The sequence below is a fragment of the Pygocentrus nattereri genome, chromosome 20, assembly GCF_015220715.1.
Source record: "Pygocentrus nattereri isolate fPygNat1 chromosome 20, fPygNat1.pri, whole genome shotgun sequence".
NCBI classification, from domain to species: domain Eukaryota; kingdom Metazoa; phylum Chordata; class Actinopteri; order Characiformes; family Serrasalmidae; genus Pygocentrus; species Pygocentrus nattereri.
Genome location: NC_051230.1, coordinates 14,658,262 through 14,673,831, shown reverse-complemented (window position 1 = coordinate 14,673,831; position 15,570 = coordinate 14,658,262). Strand labels below are relative to the sequence as shown.

General features: G+C 39.0%; 1 protein-coding gene across 2 annotated transcripts in view; it reads left to right on the top strand.

Moving 5' to 3' along the window:
• mamdc2a (MAM domain containing 2a) overlaps nt 1-15,570 on the top strand; it is a 31,292-nt gene that overhangs the window by 3,438 nt on the left and 12,284 nt on the right. For both annotated transcript variants that reach the window (XM_017690970.2, XM_017690971.2), the window contains exons 3-7: nt 6,259-6,509; nt 8,439-8,523; nt 8,746-8,883; nt 10,887-11,143; nt 13,706-13,799. In XM_017690970.2, the coding sequence (XP_017546459.1) occupies nt 6,259-6,509; nt 8,439-8,523; nt 8,746-8,883; nt 10,887-11,143; nt 13,706-13,799 (825 nt within the window). The remainder of the gene's footprint in view (nt 1-6,258; nt 6,510-8,438; nt 8,524-8,745; nt 8,884-10,886; nt 11,144-13,705; nt 13,800-15,570) is intronic.

Below are 15,570 nucleotides of genomic sequence, written 5' to 3'. Positions count from 1 at the left end.
GTGGTGGAAACACAGTTGAGTGTACCATCATTTGCTTGGAGTGGAGTTGAAAGTCCGGTAGCATGAAGAGAAATAGGGCAAATATTTTTATTCGTAGCGATGACACGATGCAAAGGTTTTTCAATAGCGATACTCATACTGAAACCTTTGATTGGCTAATGAGGATCCGATCCGATATTTTTTCTTTAAAAACTACCCAGGTAGTTATAAGACACACAGAGATATAAGACACACAGAGGAGTGTCTTATATTGGACTTTTTAGACGGTCTGTTCAGATATCAAGTTAGAATTGATAAAATCTGGTCAGACTGTAGTTGCATTTGATTGCATATCCAGAGTGATTACCATAGCAAAGCTTATGTGAACAAAAATGCATGAAATCTGGTCAGAGCGGTCAAACTGAGTCACATATTGGGAAATTTGATTTAAAACACGTAGCCATAGACTTACACAAACTTCAGCTTTTTAAAAATTCAGTTAAACACAGGTGCAAAGCCAGAATTTTATTCTTGGGGGCTTAGTGACAGGTTAGGGGGCCAGCATAAAAGCATTAAGACCCACGGACATTAGTAGTGACAGTGACGACAGTGCTGTAGTGACAGTGACGACCATCAACTGGCCAACTTCATTATAGCTAAGTTGTTAGAAATTACCTGCCTATTAACATAACCAGAGGAAAAACCACTGAATATTCAATACAGCACACGATTGCTTCCCTCACAATTAACTTGTTAACATTAGTAAGTGTAATTGAAAGTAGTAACTGAAAACAGAACTACAACTGAAAGCATACCACAAGGGTGGATTAGCCAGAATCCTACCTTTCACTGCACAAGACCTACATGTTAAGGGCAAATGGTTGATTTTTTTTTAATTGAGATCAACTGCTTTTACTTAGCAACTAGGTAAGTAGCCCATAGGAACTAGTATAGCTCAGCTCAGCTCATTTCTGAGGAGAAAAGGTAGAGCAGTCATCAGAATATAAGAAAACAACAGTTATACACACAACAACTGTACATTTTGTAATATTGTCATTGCCAATGGAGAAATTTGGGGGCCTGGCTTTCAAGTGGGGTGTCTATGCCTTCTCAGGCCCACTCTTAGCTACATCTCTGACTCAAAATAAAGGAATAGTGCTTGTAGTATAATACATAGTTAACCACTCACTGTTCTTATGTTAATGTTAGGAAACATGTGGCTAATGTTATGACATATTTTACTTTGCTTTACATTATGTTGCACAACAGAAAATTCCTGTAATATTTCAAGCTTATTTAATATGGACTTGAATGTGATCTGTTCTTTTTATCCACCAGTATCTGAGGCAGAATTTTCTGCTGGATATAGCACAAATGCTATTTCTGGATATTGGTGATATCCCTACATATTAAAAGGGTTTAGAATTCCAAGGTACTTTTCCATGTGGAGGAATTATGTACTTTAAGTGACAGTCATCAATAGTACATGCAATGACTTGGGTACCTTTCAAAGCATATGTTGGAGCGATTGGTCATTTTTTCCCAGGGCCGAAAAAGAGCTCAACAATGACCCTACTGGCCTGTTTTCTCCAGACATTTTTAAACAGCTGCAGAAATCATTTGTAAGCGTTTTGAGATGTAAAGCAGACTTTGGTGGGCTTCTGTTCAATGTCTATGCTTTTCCAAAGAGAGAAGCATACAAGCAGGCTGCTTTGGAACTAATCTCCTGCTTTGCACAGTCATTGAGGAACAGCAGCTGCAGGGAGTGGGAAAGTGTGGAGGGGTTCTGAGTTAATCTCTTGCCAATTGCGTTGTGGTTGCCAGTTGTGGTTGCAGTTGCACCATGTACTGTAGACACCAGACCCCAGTCATTCTGAAACTGGGCTTCACTGAACCAGCTTAGCTCCTCATCACTTCTACATGTACATTTAATTTAGCTCCATCTGTGGATGACATCACCCCTGCATGCATATGTCTAGACTCCATGTCCTTATGATCAGAGCTTTCTTGATACAATCATTATTTGATGACTTTGGAACATTTTGGTCCATGAACTTGCTGATGCCCCAAAACCTGAGTTCTTTCATTCTTGAGGCCTCAATCCACACCCACAACAAAGGTAAACAGTTCTGAGATCTGCAACAACAGATGCTTTAGAATTTCAAAGCCTCACACACTGTAACAGACACTCTTTACTGTGTGTTACCAAAACCCTTTGGTTTACCGCAACAGTTTCTGGGTCAGTTTGTAGAGGTGTAAACTGGGTGATGCTGTGGACATATTGCTGTTATAGACACTTAAAAATAAAGGTTCCAGAAAGTGTGCTTTGGTTCCCTGAAGACTCTTTCCTTGGATGATTCTTTGATCTGAGCCAAGAACAGTAGAGCTGGCTAGTCTAGCGGGGTCAGGTGTGATCTTGTAATGTGAATACACATCTAGAGGCGACCTATTAAACTTTTGGTGCTGGATTGCAGCAAAATGTGTCGTATGCCCCCTTAAAATCTGCCCCAGAATGACTGTGCTGTTTTAACATTGATAACACGTGAAAAACAAGCTAGCTTGTAAAAACCTGTCATTAATAGAGCTGTTTTCTCTTGCAAGAGGTGACGTTTGTTTTTACTGTTCTCCACTCATGCAACGCATATCTACATGCTAAGATAAAGGTTTCTGGGGGGCTTTTCAGCCCTGCTAACTTACATTGTATATTGTGTAATGGCAGGCCCAGTGCTGACGAGTGCATCACCGTCCCTTGATTAAGCTTTGCCTACATGAACTATAGGCTTACAATGTCAGACTCAATTTCTTCCCACCCTTTTTTGCCCAAAAGTTTTCATGGTTGTTTTGAGAGTAGGACCTGGCTTGTAACTCATATTTAGCAGCCTGAAGATTCTCCACAAGTTAGAGGTTGGTTATCTTTTGTTGTTTCATAAGAGTGGTGCTTCACACCAATGATGCTATATGTTCTTGTTTATTTTTTTTACAATATTAAAAATACCAGCTACTCTTTCGATTGATCATTTCCTAAGGAGAGGGCCAATCTTTCCTTCTTCTGCAAATTCACCATTTTGGACATGGTTTTCTTACAACAGTGACGATATGCTGATATGCCCTTGTTTTTCCATAATTAAAGTGGAATCTTCTACACAAAAAACACAATATTAGGTCTAGCACCAACAGAATGGTCATGATTCATGTATTCGTCCATCAAACACCAAGTACTGAAGTAGTTATGAGTTTTGGCTTGCAAAGTGCTGCCCAAAGTTTCGGTATTTGCTCAAGGACTAAATATGAAAGGTGCCAAGTGTCAAAGCAAGTGAAGGAGAGGAGCATGTTTTTATAACAAGAGATCCAGAGAAAAGAAGAAGAGAAAAGTCGGGAAAATAGACTTCAGTGGCATCTGGAGTGAGTCACTCTCACCGTGAGAACATCTGGAGGTATAGGAGGTTATAAAGTTAATGCCCCCAAACAACACTCTTATGTCTGATGCGCTTTGAGCATGTGGCAAGTTGGATGCATAGATGTCAGCTAAGATTACTTAATTCTGGAGAAGTGATATTTCTGTTCTGCTTTCAAATCAAACTGTTTAAGTCCAGACGTAGCCTGTTATACATGCTCTAAACAATCTACTTGGACTGGAGTGCTTAGATGAACAGTTCTATCCATCATGATCTTTTGTTTCCAAAGATTGTGTAAACCACAATTGGGCAAAGGAGCTAATATAGATCACACCTGGTTTTTGACACACAGGCTGGATATTAATGTTAGGCAGTACGGACCACCGATTCATTTGATTTACTTTATACATGGCAATTAAGACTTTTATTCCATCATCATTGCAAACACATTAGCTCAGTGTGCATGACACTGACACCTTCCATTGTTTGCATTATTTGATTCTGATTTAGTGAAATGATCCCATTGTTATGAGCGGAAAGTTCTATATTGGTGATAAGTAAGAAAGAACTTTGTATTAGTGCTCTTTTGGAATTAGTTCAAAAATAGTTGAATGAAGGTCATTCATCAAAGTGATTGTAGCTCCCCCCGGATTGTTGATTTGGATCTGCACCTGTTGGCCAAAAAGACACAAGTTTGGGATAAATTTGCAGAATTTGAATTTTTTTTTTTTTAACACAAAATGACTGTTTTTCTCTTTGGACATATCTTACAACGCTCAGCTTCATTTACAGTGTTTGTTTTACACATGTATCCAGAGCAACGTACAGTTTAATCATGTTGCAGGAGTCTTGCCCAAAACTCTTATGTTGAAGTTTAATAACACGGCTTTTATCCTGAATTTGGCCATGATTCTCAGCCTGATTGAGTCTGTGCTGGTTGGTTATAGCCTGCAGATTTTGAGGTAATCAGAGTGGACAGTTGGGAGAGAAAATAGAGAAAAAGAGACCACTGGTCACTGGTTAAAATATGAATGGGAAATCTCAAACGTTCAACATTCTGCGGATTGACCTTGCTTTCTCTCCATGATCAGGCCAACATTTAGATGTTTGTACCATTATTAATCCCCCTCAGACTGCTTTTTGAATAAGGTACAATGCAGGCTAACCAATCAGAATAGAACTCATTTACGAATATCAGTTCCTGATATTTTAGTCATCCAAAAGAAAAAAAAACAATCCAAAAATCATAACATGGAATTTCTGTTTTACTATTGTTTTTCCTCGTTAAGATGCAAGTTCACAGGCTTTGCCTGGGCACTTTCATCAGCCTGGACTGAGAAGGCTGTTGCTTTCGGAAGAACTTCAGCCTCACATATCCTCCATCTTTCATTTCATTGCATACTCTCTCACCTGATAGCCAACTCCTTAGCAAGCCTTATGTAATTGTATACGGATGATAAACACACATTCCGTTTACACTTGTGTTAAATGTGGTTGAGATCTAATCTAAATTTGAATGGATAGAAGGGATGTAGGTGAAGATATTTCATAATTTAAAATTACTCTATATCACAATGCAAGAACCATTTGAAATTTGAAAGGCAACTGTGATTGAAGTTAAAGAACACTTTGGGATACGTCACAGTTATTGGTCCTAATCTGGCATCTGGTTCTAATTCTCTTAATTATCTGAAAACCCCTATTTTTCTGTCCATACTCAATCATTTTGCAAGATGGTGAGTCACTCCAAGTTGGCTGAAACCTTGCAACAGCAGGTTGTTCAGATGAAGGCCTAAGGGATGGCTTTTTGAACTATTGCAAGAGCTTGATTTCAAGACTATTGAAGCTTTACAATGACATTATTCATTTGTACTCAAAAAATGCTGGCCGTCCACATAAGACCAATGCACTAGAGAACAGGGTGAAATGGAAATTCTTGATGGGGAATTGGTTCAGCACTGCAGCCGGAATTGTACTGTAGCTCAGGGCAAGGTTCTGTCTCGGCATACCCGTGTCTCTCCGTCTGAGAGAATTCAGACTGAAAGCCCTCTCTGCAGTAACCAAGACTCTCATCAATAGAGAGAATCGAAAGGCCAGACTAACCTTTGCTGAGGAGCATGTTGCGTGAATGGTGGAAAACTTTCATTTCAGTGATGAGAGCAAGTTTAATTTTTTGGGTCAGCTGGGAAACATTATGTTTAGCATTGAACTGGAGTCCAAAGTGTGTGAAGAATCAGTTTTGAGCAGGACGTGACATGTTTTGGGGGGTTGTTTCCTGCAGCAGGAGTTGGGCCTCTTATACAGCTACATGATAAGGAGAATGCTAATGTTTATCAGAGCCTCCTTCAGCAACATGAGAACATTGAAATAATGGAATACCCAGCGCAGAGTCCTGATCTGAACCTGATCCAGAATCTCTGGAAGATCACTGGCGACAAAATTATTCCCAAGAAACCCACAGCGGTTACCAAACTGCGGAAGTGACTGGAATAAGAATGGAACAATTGATGTTGCAGTGTGTGAAATTGGTGATGTTTTCCAGGCACAGATGTACTGAAGTCATTTAAAGCAAGGGCCTCTACCCTTACTACAAATTTTTGAAATCTGTGACTATCAAAATTTTTGTTTGTAAGCTTCTTTTTTGCTACAGTGGTTACTGTACTTTAATTTTGATCATTGGATTTTCCACAATGTCAAGGGTTTTGTAGATTTGCCTTGGCTATTGTGCATAACATTGTAGTAGACCAGTGGTATATCCACAACTAATACTCCTTCAAATGTTGAGCAATGAAAGTCACTAGTATTTGAGAAAAATTGAAGTATTTATGAATCGTTCTCAAATTTTGATCATAATCACCAAGCAATGTTTTTGTTCTTCCTGCAGGTCGCTTCATAACAGCGGACTCCTCGTTTATGGGGGAAGCTGACAGAGCTGTGTTGGTGAGCCCTGAGATTGAGATACTTGAGTGGAGCTGTTTGCGTCTGGTCTACCAAATCACGGGGACCGGCTCCCTCCAGGTCCACTTACGCCCCCACGGCGAGAGCTTCGACTACACACTATGGATGGCAGACAAGGCTTCAGACAGCTGGCTCATAGCCAGCATAGACCTCCGCAACATTTCCAGAGCCTACCAGGTGGGAGCAGATATGGAACAGTCATCTCTGCGTGTCAGACAGGATAGAGGAGACAAAAAAGCAGATATTCACACAGAGAGTGGGTTTTGTAACCTGATGTGTTTGGGTACTCATAGTCTCCAAGAGCTTAAAACACAAAAAGAAAGTTTCAGCTGAGTTTGTAAAAAGGAGCTCTTTGTTAACATGCCTAGAGGCCTCAGCTTTGATCTCTTAGCACTGCTTTAACAAGTCATTTTTTACACTGAGGCCATATATTTTGGTTAAACGTTACTAGGGAATTACATATATTAGAGGAGAGGTTGAGTGTAATATGGGCTTAGCGTAAACAAGTGCATTGAAGTTGTTTCATGTGCTTTATGAATAATGATAGCAAAGCAAATAAATCCATGCTACTTGTTTTCGCTTCAAGCGTATACATCACGTAAATGGTCCTACCATATGCCATATTTACACAGATGCACATACATTCAGATGTACAATGTATATACTGTATATAAACTGCAGCTATTCTCATAGTTGAAACAGTTTCTCAGACGACAGCCCCCCAGCAATAAAGCAGTGACATATGATTCTAGATTTTTCCCACAACCCAAAATAGTGAAGTGTCAACACTTGGGCACTTTTATTTGGTGCACTAATATGTACAGTACAGTATAGACACCTAAGCAAACTGTTCAAGCCCTTTAGCTCAGCAGAAAACATGTTTTGCCAGAAAAAAAAGTGTGTAGCATATAACACAAAAGAATAAATCTAAAAACATACATCCAGTGAAAAGTAACGTTTTTTTATTGTAAAAAAGTAGTTGATCTCTTAAGAGTTAGAAGAGCACAGGTTTGATTCATGATTTCTGCTTGACAACGTTGACCATAAACATGTTCAAGTCCATCAGCAGCTCACCTGATTCAATTTAATGAAGTACTGATTAGACAAAATATGTGTGATAACTAATACTCAGCTTCCTCAAGAGAGCTTTGGAAATGGGTCAACAAACACATTAACATAAATAACATCACTGCTTTTTATAGTTGTGATATTGTTGGAGTTTCTTAAATAAAATTAAAGTGCCTGAAACTTTTGCACAGTGCTGTATGTTTTTTTATCCTTAAGCAGCATCATATTGCTTTACATCAGCTCCTATTATGATTACATGATATGGACAAAATTCCATATTGCAAATATATTGAGAAATATTGTAATAATAATATCATTTAATATATTTTCACTGTCAGGGCAAAGCATTGTATTTATATTTTTGTTGTTTATCATTTCTTTTCATAATTTGAGCTTTAGGAGGTTGTGGCAGAATTTAATGATGAATGGACTAACTGTAGTTCTTTCTCTCATAAAGTTGCCTTCCTGTAGATATGAAGCTTTGCACCATCAGCGCTGCGATATTAAAACTCTCTGATTATGTTATGTTGTAATTTAAATTGATTTATTGAAACAAGAATCAAATGTACAGTTTTTCTCTTCCTCCACATTAGTCGGTCAGCCAAGACTTGTTTTCTTCTTGCATTTTTTTATATTTAGGGTGTCAGAGGACTCCATTACTTCTTAGCTTCTTTAGCCCTTGTAGATGACAAGCATTTCTTGCTTATTCGACTTTATTTGAATTGAGTGAAAAACTTTAGATTTTTGGTGAGCCACTCCTTTAAGGTTGGCCAGCATTTGTGATGATAATGCCTTAGGCTTGTCAGGTCATGTGAATGCCTTGATTTATTCAGGAAACCCACAGAACATCTGCAACTCATCATGAGCACAAGAAAAACATTAATTGATTGCTTAAATATATTTGTTCATTGCAGATGTCTGTGATATCAGTGTTACATATTCAGATAATGTGATAGAACGTATATATATATATATATATATATATATATATATATATATAGTGTAAATTCTGTCTTCATTTGTTCATTCCTTTCACAGCTTGTAATGGAGGCTCGGCCCAACCAAGGTCCAGGAAACAGCATCGCTATCTTTGAAATTCACATCATCCCTGGCTACTGTCTAGGTATATCTTCTGTTTTATCATGTTATGGTCATGCAGAATGATATCTCCTTTACTTCATTGCTGATGCACTGGTATTTGAGATTTAAGTGGTGAAGAAATGGTGGTAATGACAAACACATGTATGCTGAGCTACTGAGCAAAAGTAGTTCCATTACTATATATGGGTGCAGTCATATTTTACAAGGTTACCTAAAGACAAGCATGTGTATTACTATGTCTCAGAGTGTAATTTTGAGGAGCACCACTTGTGTGGCTACAGTAACCAGTGGAACCCCAATGTAAACTGGTATGTGGGAGGCAGCCTCGCCCGAGACCCTCAGTCCAACCTCCCCGATGACCACACCATGAGCAACCAGAGAGGTATGGATGAACAAAACAACATCTTTATGCTTTATTCATAAAGGATTCAGGGGCTGGATCACATAGCGCTGACTCAAGCTTTACACAAAAACTTTGCAGTTTCTTCAACATCTTCCCACCAGTGGTGTCCCACTGGTTTCTGCTCTCTGAGCATTTGAGTCAGTCCACCCTTTGAGTTGTAAGGTATAAGACATAAGCTTTAATGCTTATTCTCTGTTGTTGTAGTCATATTGTGTCGGTTGTACTGGATCCAATAAAAGTAAGGGTGACTCAAAATTACAAGAAAACTTGCTTTACAGCTTTTGTGAGCTCTAATGGCCCCGAAAGCCCTTACGTTTTATTAAGTAGGGCAGTTACCTAATGCTTCTATCGTTTTAAATTGACCTTGCCTTCGTTTTTTTCAGTGCATGCTTCATTAAAAGAGAATTCCTCCATTTTTTCCAATTTTTCCACATTAATCAATTCTTAAGATATAAACAAAGTAATTTGGAATGCTTTGACGTAATATGCTCCATTCTAGAGAAACCTGCTGAGTTAGAATTACTCACACTGGTGTTGATAGGAACCAGACTCCAGAAACATTTAATGGAAACAACCTCACAGAAAGCTATTATGTTAATCGACTGTAAATACTCTATCAGATGCCCGAGATGTTGTTTTACTATAGTTTTGAGATAAAATGTTGGCCATAAATGTATTTTTTCATGGTAGAGAGATACATGCAGGGCATTGTAAGGAAAATATTACCAAAAGAAAACATATTTTCCAGATTATTACTATTTTACCATTATCAGTCTTACATATAAAAGCTCAGGAGATAAATGGATGTTTACTAGTCATTTTAATAATAGCTTCTTTTTGCATTTTATGCATTGCAAACCCTGGTTCCCATCACCACCACTGTAAAGAAACCTGGTTCTGTACTTTTCTACATTTTCCTACATGTGCCATTTCATATCAAACCAGTCTGAATGAACTGTTTGAATTTCAATTGTTGAATTATGCAAACATTTAATTCTGTGCAAAACATAGAAATGGTATTTATGCATCTCACAGTTGGTTTAGAGTGGTCACAGAGGCAGGACTGGGTTTTGTTTATGTGCAGTAGTATATTAACCATAATGGTATTTATATGTTGAGAAACATCAACACATTACATCAACACATATATTTCCAAAAGTAAATAAATCTGAATTATAAATGTATGTTGTTATAATATGTTTTATTCATGTGGAAATTTGAATCGAGTTAACACAATGCATGACTTCTTTCAGTGCATGGAGTAATGAACATTGTCCATGATATTGTTTGTGTGATCATATTAAAGGGGCGCTCTGGCCAAAATGAAACTGTGAGCATTACTACATCTGTTGTAAACATGAGTACTTGCCTCTGACAGTGGTGCCACAATAGTCTCAAGAATAAAATTTTCTGGTTCAGGGCTAGGAAAACCCCTCTCTGGTGATGTAACTTGAAGGAAGATGGACATTTTGAAAAGTTACACATGTGTGGGCTGTTTTTTTTTTTTAATGCAGAAAGAACCCAGCTAGCTAATGTTACTGCTAGGAAGCCAAATATCAACTTCTACCTGAGGGGTAAAGTGGATGTCTTTCTTGCTGTTGGTGATTCACATGGCTGTATGACATATTTGTGTAATGCAAGTTGGGTATCATAGTGCAAACATTAAATAATGAATGCACAAAAAGTATACAAAATGATGAATTATTGTAACACCTTAAATGGCCATTACTCAGTTCTAGAAGAAAAGTTCGACCAGTTTGCATTGAAGTCCCTGTAGTTATTAAATAATAATACTACGTATGTAATAAGTCTTGTATTTTAAGTGGTTAAACTGAAGAGGCTGCGTGATGCAAAGCTGCGTTACAGAATTTTACATAATATTAAATGCTAGTTTTAGGTCTGAAATACGGTTGGATCAACCAGTAGAAATTCACTGTGTATCAAAGTTCTTGTTTGTTTTCTTTTCTAATATTCTGAACTAGGTCATTACATGTATGTGGACTCTGTGTATGCTAAGAGGTTCCAGGAGGTGGCTAAGCTTGTGTCACCAATGACGACCACTGCGATGTCCGGCTGCTTGTCTTTCTACTACCAGAGGAACCAAGCCAGAGGCAACTTCTTCTCCGTATTCACAAGAGACCAGCTGGGTCACTACGAGGAGATCTGGAGACCAGAAGTATATGCCACCTCCAGCTGGAAACTTGTCCAGGTGGACATAAAGGCACAGCATCCTTTAGAGGTCAGTGCTTGAGGTAGTAAATGTCATTCTTGGTACAGTTGAGATTGTGGAAGTGTTTGAGAAGCTTCACACAGCGCTTGATTTAATACATGAAGCTCAGACTCACACAAATAAAAGTTGGTTTCTTTGCTTGAACTATTCATACTGTGTTTGGCTATTAGAGTTCACATAACTGAATTACTTGCTTTTATTTTTGAAATGACGCATGGAGCAGAGAAATTATAGTGCTCCTGAAATGAACAGCTTAAGTATCTGAATGTCTGCAGTTGAGCTTTATGTGTTGGCCAAATGACCGTTTCTCCCTCTGCCCTTTTATCCGAATTTTCATAATTAAATCCGACCACAGCGGGCACTGGAATGTAGGGCAGCAGCAGTGGCTGCCCATTAATCACCCTGTGAGGCTGCACTTCATGGAAACACAGTGTCAGGGAAAGCAAGCAACTTCAAATGGCTCCCGGTTACAGGGTGTTCAGCATTGTTTCAAGCTGTCACATAGCAAAATTACAAACAGCTGTTACGTTCAGATCAGGATGTATTTCATCACTTTACGATGGAGAGTTCTTTTATCTTTGAGACTTAGGGACTAGAAACCTTTGGCAAAGTGTGTAGAAACACTCTAGCTCTTAAATATGTTGTTGCTCATATGTGTTTGCAAACCGATAAATTACATTACAAAATGTGCTTTTAACATCCTGCATATACTGCTTTGTATTTACAGTTGCATGCAAAACTTTGGGATTTCCTGATCAAATTATTTGATGTTTATGTGATATATTTTGATATGTTATCTGATGGATAAATCTGAGTTTGGCAGGTGCCAGAAGAACCCTACCTACCAGAATGCATAGTGCCAACAGCACAGATTGGTGGAGGAGGGATAATGGTCTGGAGTTGTTTTTCAGGGTTTGGGCTCACCTCCTTAGTTTCAATGAAGGATAGTGTTAATTGTTGGTGTGGAGGAATTCTAGTGGCCTACGCAGAGTCCTGATTTTAACCCAGCTGACTGCTTTTGAGATGAATTGGAATATTGATTGCGAGCCAGGCCTTTTCATACAACACCAGTGCCTCACCTCACAGGTACTGTTTTTCCTGAATGGCCACATATTCCCACAGATACACTCCAAATCTTGTGATAAGCCTTCCCAGAACAGAGGAGGGTGTAAAAACTCCATATTAATGCAAATGGTTTTGGAATGAGATGTCCAGCAAGCTGATATAGGTGTGACAGTCAGATGTCCATATATTTTTGGTGTACTTTTTATGTTTTAATTGGTTATTTTAAGGTGTTCAATTTCCAATAGGATAGCAGCTGCACATGAGGTCACTAAGCATCAGCTAGAGCGGTCTAAAGCCATCTGGCATTGAGTGGTGGAGCTATGTTCTCCAGAGTGATGAAGCTCCACCAGAAGCTTTGAGATAATTTGGAGTGATGTTTGTGGTCCAGAACTAATTATTAAACATCTCTACCTGACCTCACTAATGATCTTGTGGCTGAATGCGATCCAATCCTCACAGCAATGTTACAACATCTAGTATAAGGCCTTACCGGAAGAGGAGAGGCTGTTACTACAGCAAACGTATGAAAACTCCCTATAAATACCCTTCATTTCAGAGGAAGTGTTGAATGAGCAGGTGCATATAGTGCATCTCGAGTCCCTTGCAACCATAAAGAGCTGTTGAGAAATACAAGGGAGGTTAAAAAAATAGATGAGGTAGACAGGCAAATGAACTGTTAATGAAATAATTCAGGGACTGATGTTGGATGACTTGACACTTATGATTAATGAGTTATCTGTAATTATCAAACTGTTTTGGAATTACAGCTGCTGTCAATTTGCAGGTTAGCCTGTTAGATCAGAGAGTGCAAGAGGTCATACATCTTCCTTCAGGTTCGAAAACTAACCAGTTTAGTGACCATTTCATTTTTTTTTTTGCATTTCATATGGAACAACGTTAGACTTTTCACATTGGCTGTTGACGAACCGCAGTGTACTATAGGTCTAAATATGGTAAATTAGGTGCACATCCAGCTTTACTTAAATCAGTGTCTCGGGTTGATGGAGAAAGTGATGTTTGTTTTTCATCAGCTCTGTTCATGTAAACATGCCAAAAAGGGACAGATTTGGGCCTGCTCAGCAGCCGCTGTGTTTGAGTGCCTGCAGCCGCTTCTTTGGGCCCGTGTAAACAAAGAGACTGAGAGTGCATGAGTGGGATCCGGATATCACCTCATGCAGATGGTGTTTGGTGTCTATAGCTCTTCGATTGTTTTCCATAGTGTCTTCAGCTAGAACAACATCTCTGAAAGGCTGAAGAATCTCCTGTTTTGGTTAGCTCCTCCAGAATAGTCTGACAGAATTGGACAGTTTTTACAGTATGTTGAGGTCCTCTATGATGTTTTCACAATATGAATCATAAGTTTATCAGTATTCCATGAACATTTCTCACACAGCTTTGTAACCCAGTTTCATGACAGTGAGAAATGTACTCTTCTGTTAGAATTTGTGCTGGGCTTCATCAAGTTCAGGGTTCATGGAGAGCATCTTGTGTTTCCTGTGTAAGTAGGTGGTGTATGAAGTAGCGTTCAACAGTCCCCGCGGTGGCTATGTGGCCTTGGATGACATCACCTTTTCTCCCCAGTTCTGCCACACTGAAACAGGTCAGTGCAGTCTTGTTTTATAAGGAGTAATAGCGTTCCTTACGCAACTATTCCCCATCTGAGACATCATAGTGCTGCGCTCTCAATGCAGCTTTCTTGTTTAGTTTTTTGTGGTCATGTTCTCTTGTTAACTGTGACTGTAGGAAAAAAGTTAGTAAGGATAGATCAAACACTACAAAACTGAAACAACACAAAGCACAATACCTAGTACAATGAATACATAATACACAAGAGGTTGTGAAGACTATATACACTATATGGACAAAAGTCTTGGGACACACCTCTTAATCATTGAATTCAGGTGTTTCATTCTGTCCCATCACCACAGGTGTATAAAATGAAGCACTTAGCCATGCACTCTACAGACATTTATGAAAGAATGGGTTCTAAAGAGCTCCCTGAATTTGAGCATGGTGCTGTAATAGGATGCCACCATTGTAACAGGTCGGTTTGCAAAATGTTTCCCCTCCTAGATATTCGACAATCAAATGTGGGTGGTATTATTGAAAAGTGGAAGCATTTAGGAACAGCAAGTTACAGAGTGGGGTCACTGAGTGCTGAGGTGCATAAACGTCACCAGTGCTGCTGACTCAGTAACTGCAGAGTTCCAAACCTCCTCTGGCATTAACATCAGCACAAAAACTGTGCTTTGGGATCTTCATAGCATGGAGTTATGTGGCCGAACAGCTGCATGCAAGCCTTACATCACCAAGCACAATAGCAAGGATGGAGTGGTGTAAAGCAGACCGCAACTGGAGCAGTGGAAAAGTATTCTGTGGAGTGATGAATCATGTTTCTCTATCTGGCAGTCCAATGCCAGAAGTCTGGGTTTGGCAAATGCCAAGATGATGTTGCCTGCCTAATTGCATTGTTTCAACTTTGGTGGAGGAGGAATAATGCTATGGGGTTGTTTTTCAGGGGTTGGACTAGATTGTGAGTCAGACCCTTTCGTCCAACATCAGTGTCTGACCTCACAGCTGACCTGACCTGTTCTTCTAGATGAATGGGCAAAATTCCTTCAGACACGCTCTAAAATGTTGTAGAAAGCTTCCCAGGAGAGTGGAAGCTGTTATAGCTGCAAAGAGGGACCAACTCCATATTAATGCCTATGGATTTAGAATGTAATGTTATAAAAGCTCCTGTAGGTGTAATGTGTAGGTGCCCCAATACTTTTGTCCATATAGTGTGTATAAATGATCTCTGTTCTAAGTTGCTGCTCTGTATTGCATCTCAAAGCAGTCTTGTCCAACAAAAATAAACAATGCTCTCAAAAGTTGCATGCATTAACTTTAAACTCTCATGTGCAGAAGTTTGCGCATGTACAGTGTAAGATTAAAGCTGCGTATAGAGTTGACGCTCACCTGTCACAGCTAAATATGCTGTATAATTATCAGGGTCATGCTGTCTGTATTTGTTTTGAAAATGTGTAAATCATTTTGTCGCTTAAATTGCTGTGAACATGCACTGCCACTTGTTAATTACCAAGTAAATTCTACAAGAAGGCATTGTTATAAAAGGAGAACAATGTGCTGTAGCGTTGGCAGCAGATGACAAGGAGACATACCATCATGCAGTAAGGACAAAAATAGCCACTTGCACAGCTTGAGAGCTTGAGAAAAGACAGAGCATGAAAACTATGTGAGCAAACTTGATACATATAAAGACAGAAAGAATCCAACATTTTTAATGTTGACTGAATTCTATTAATGAATTCATTGATGAGCAGTGCATCATTTACAGAACCACAAATGTAAAGGGAAATAAACTACAT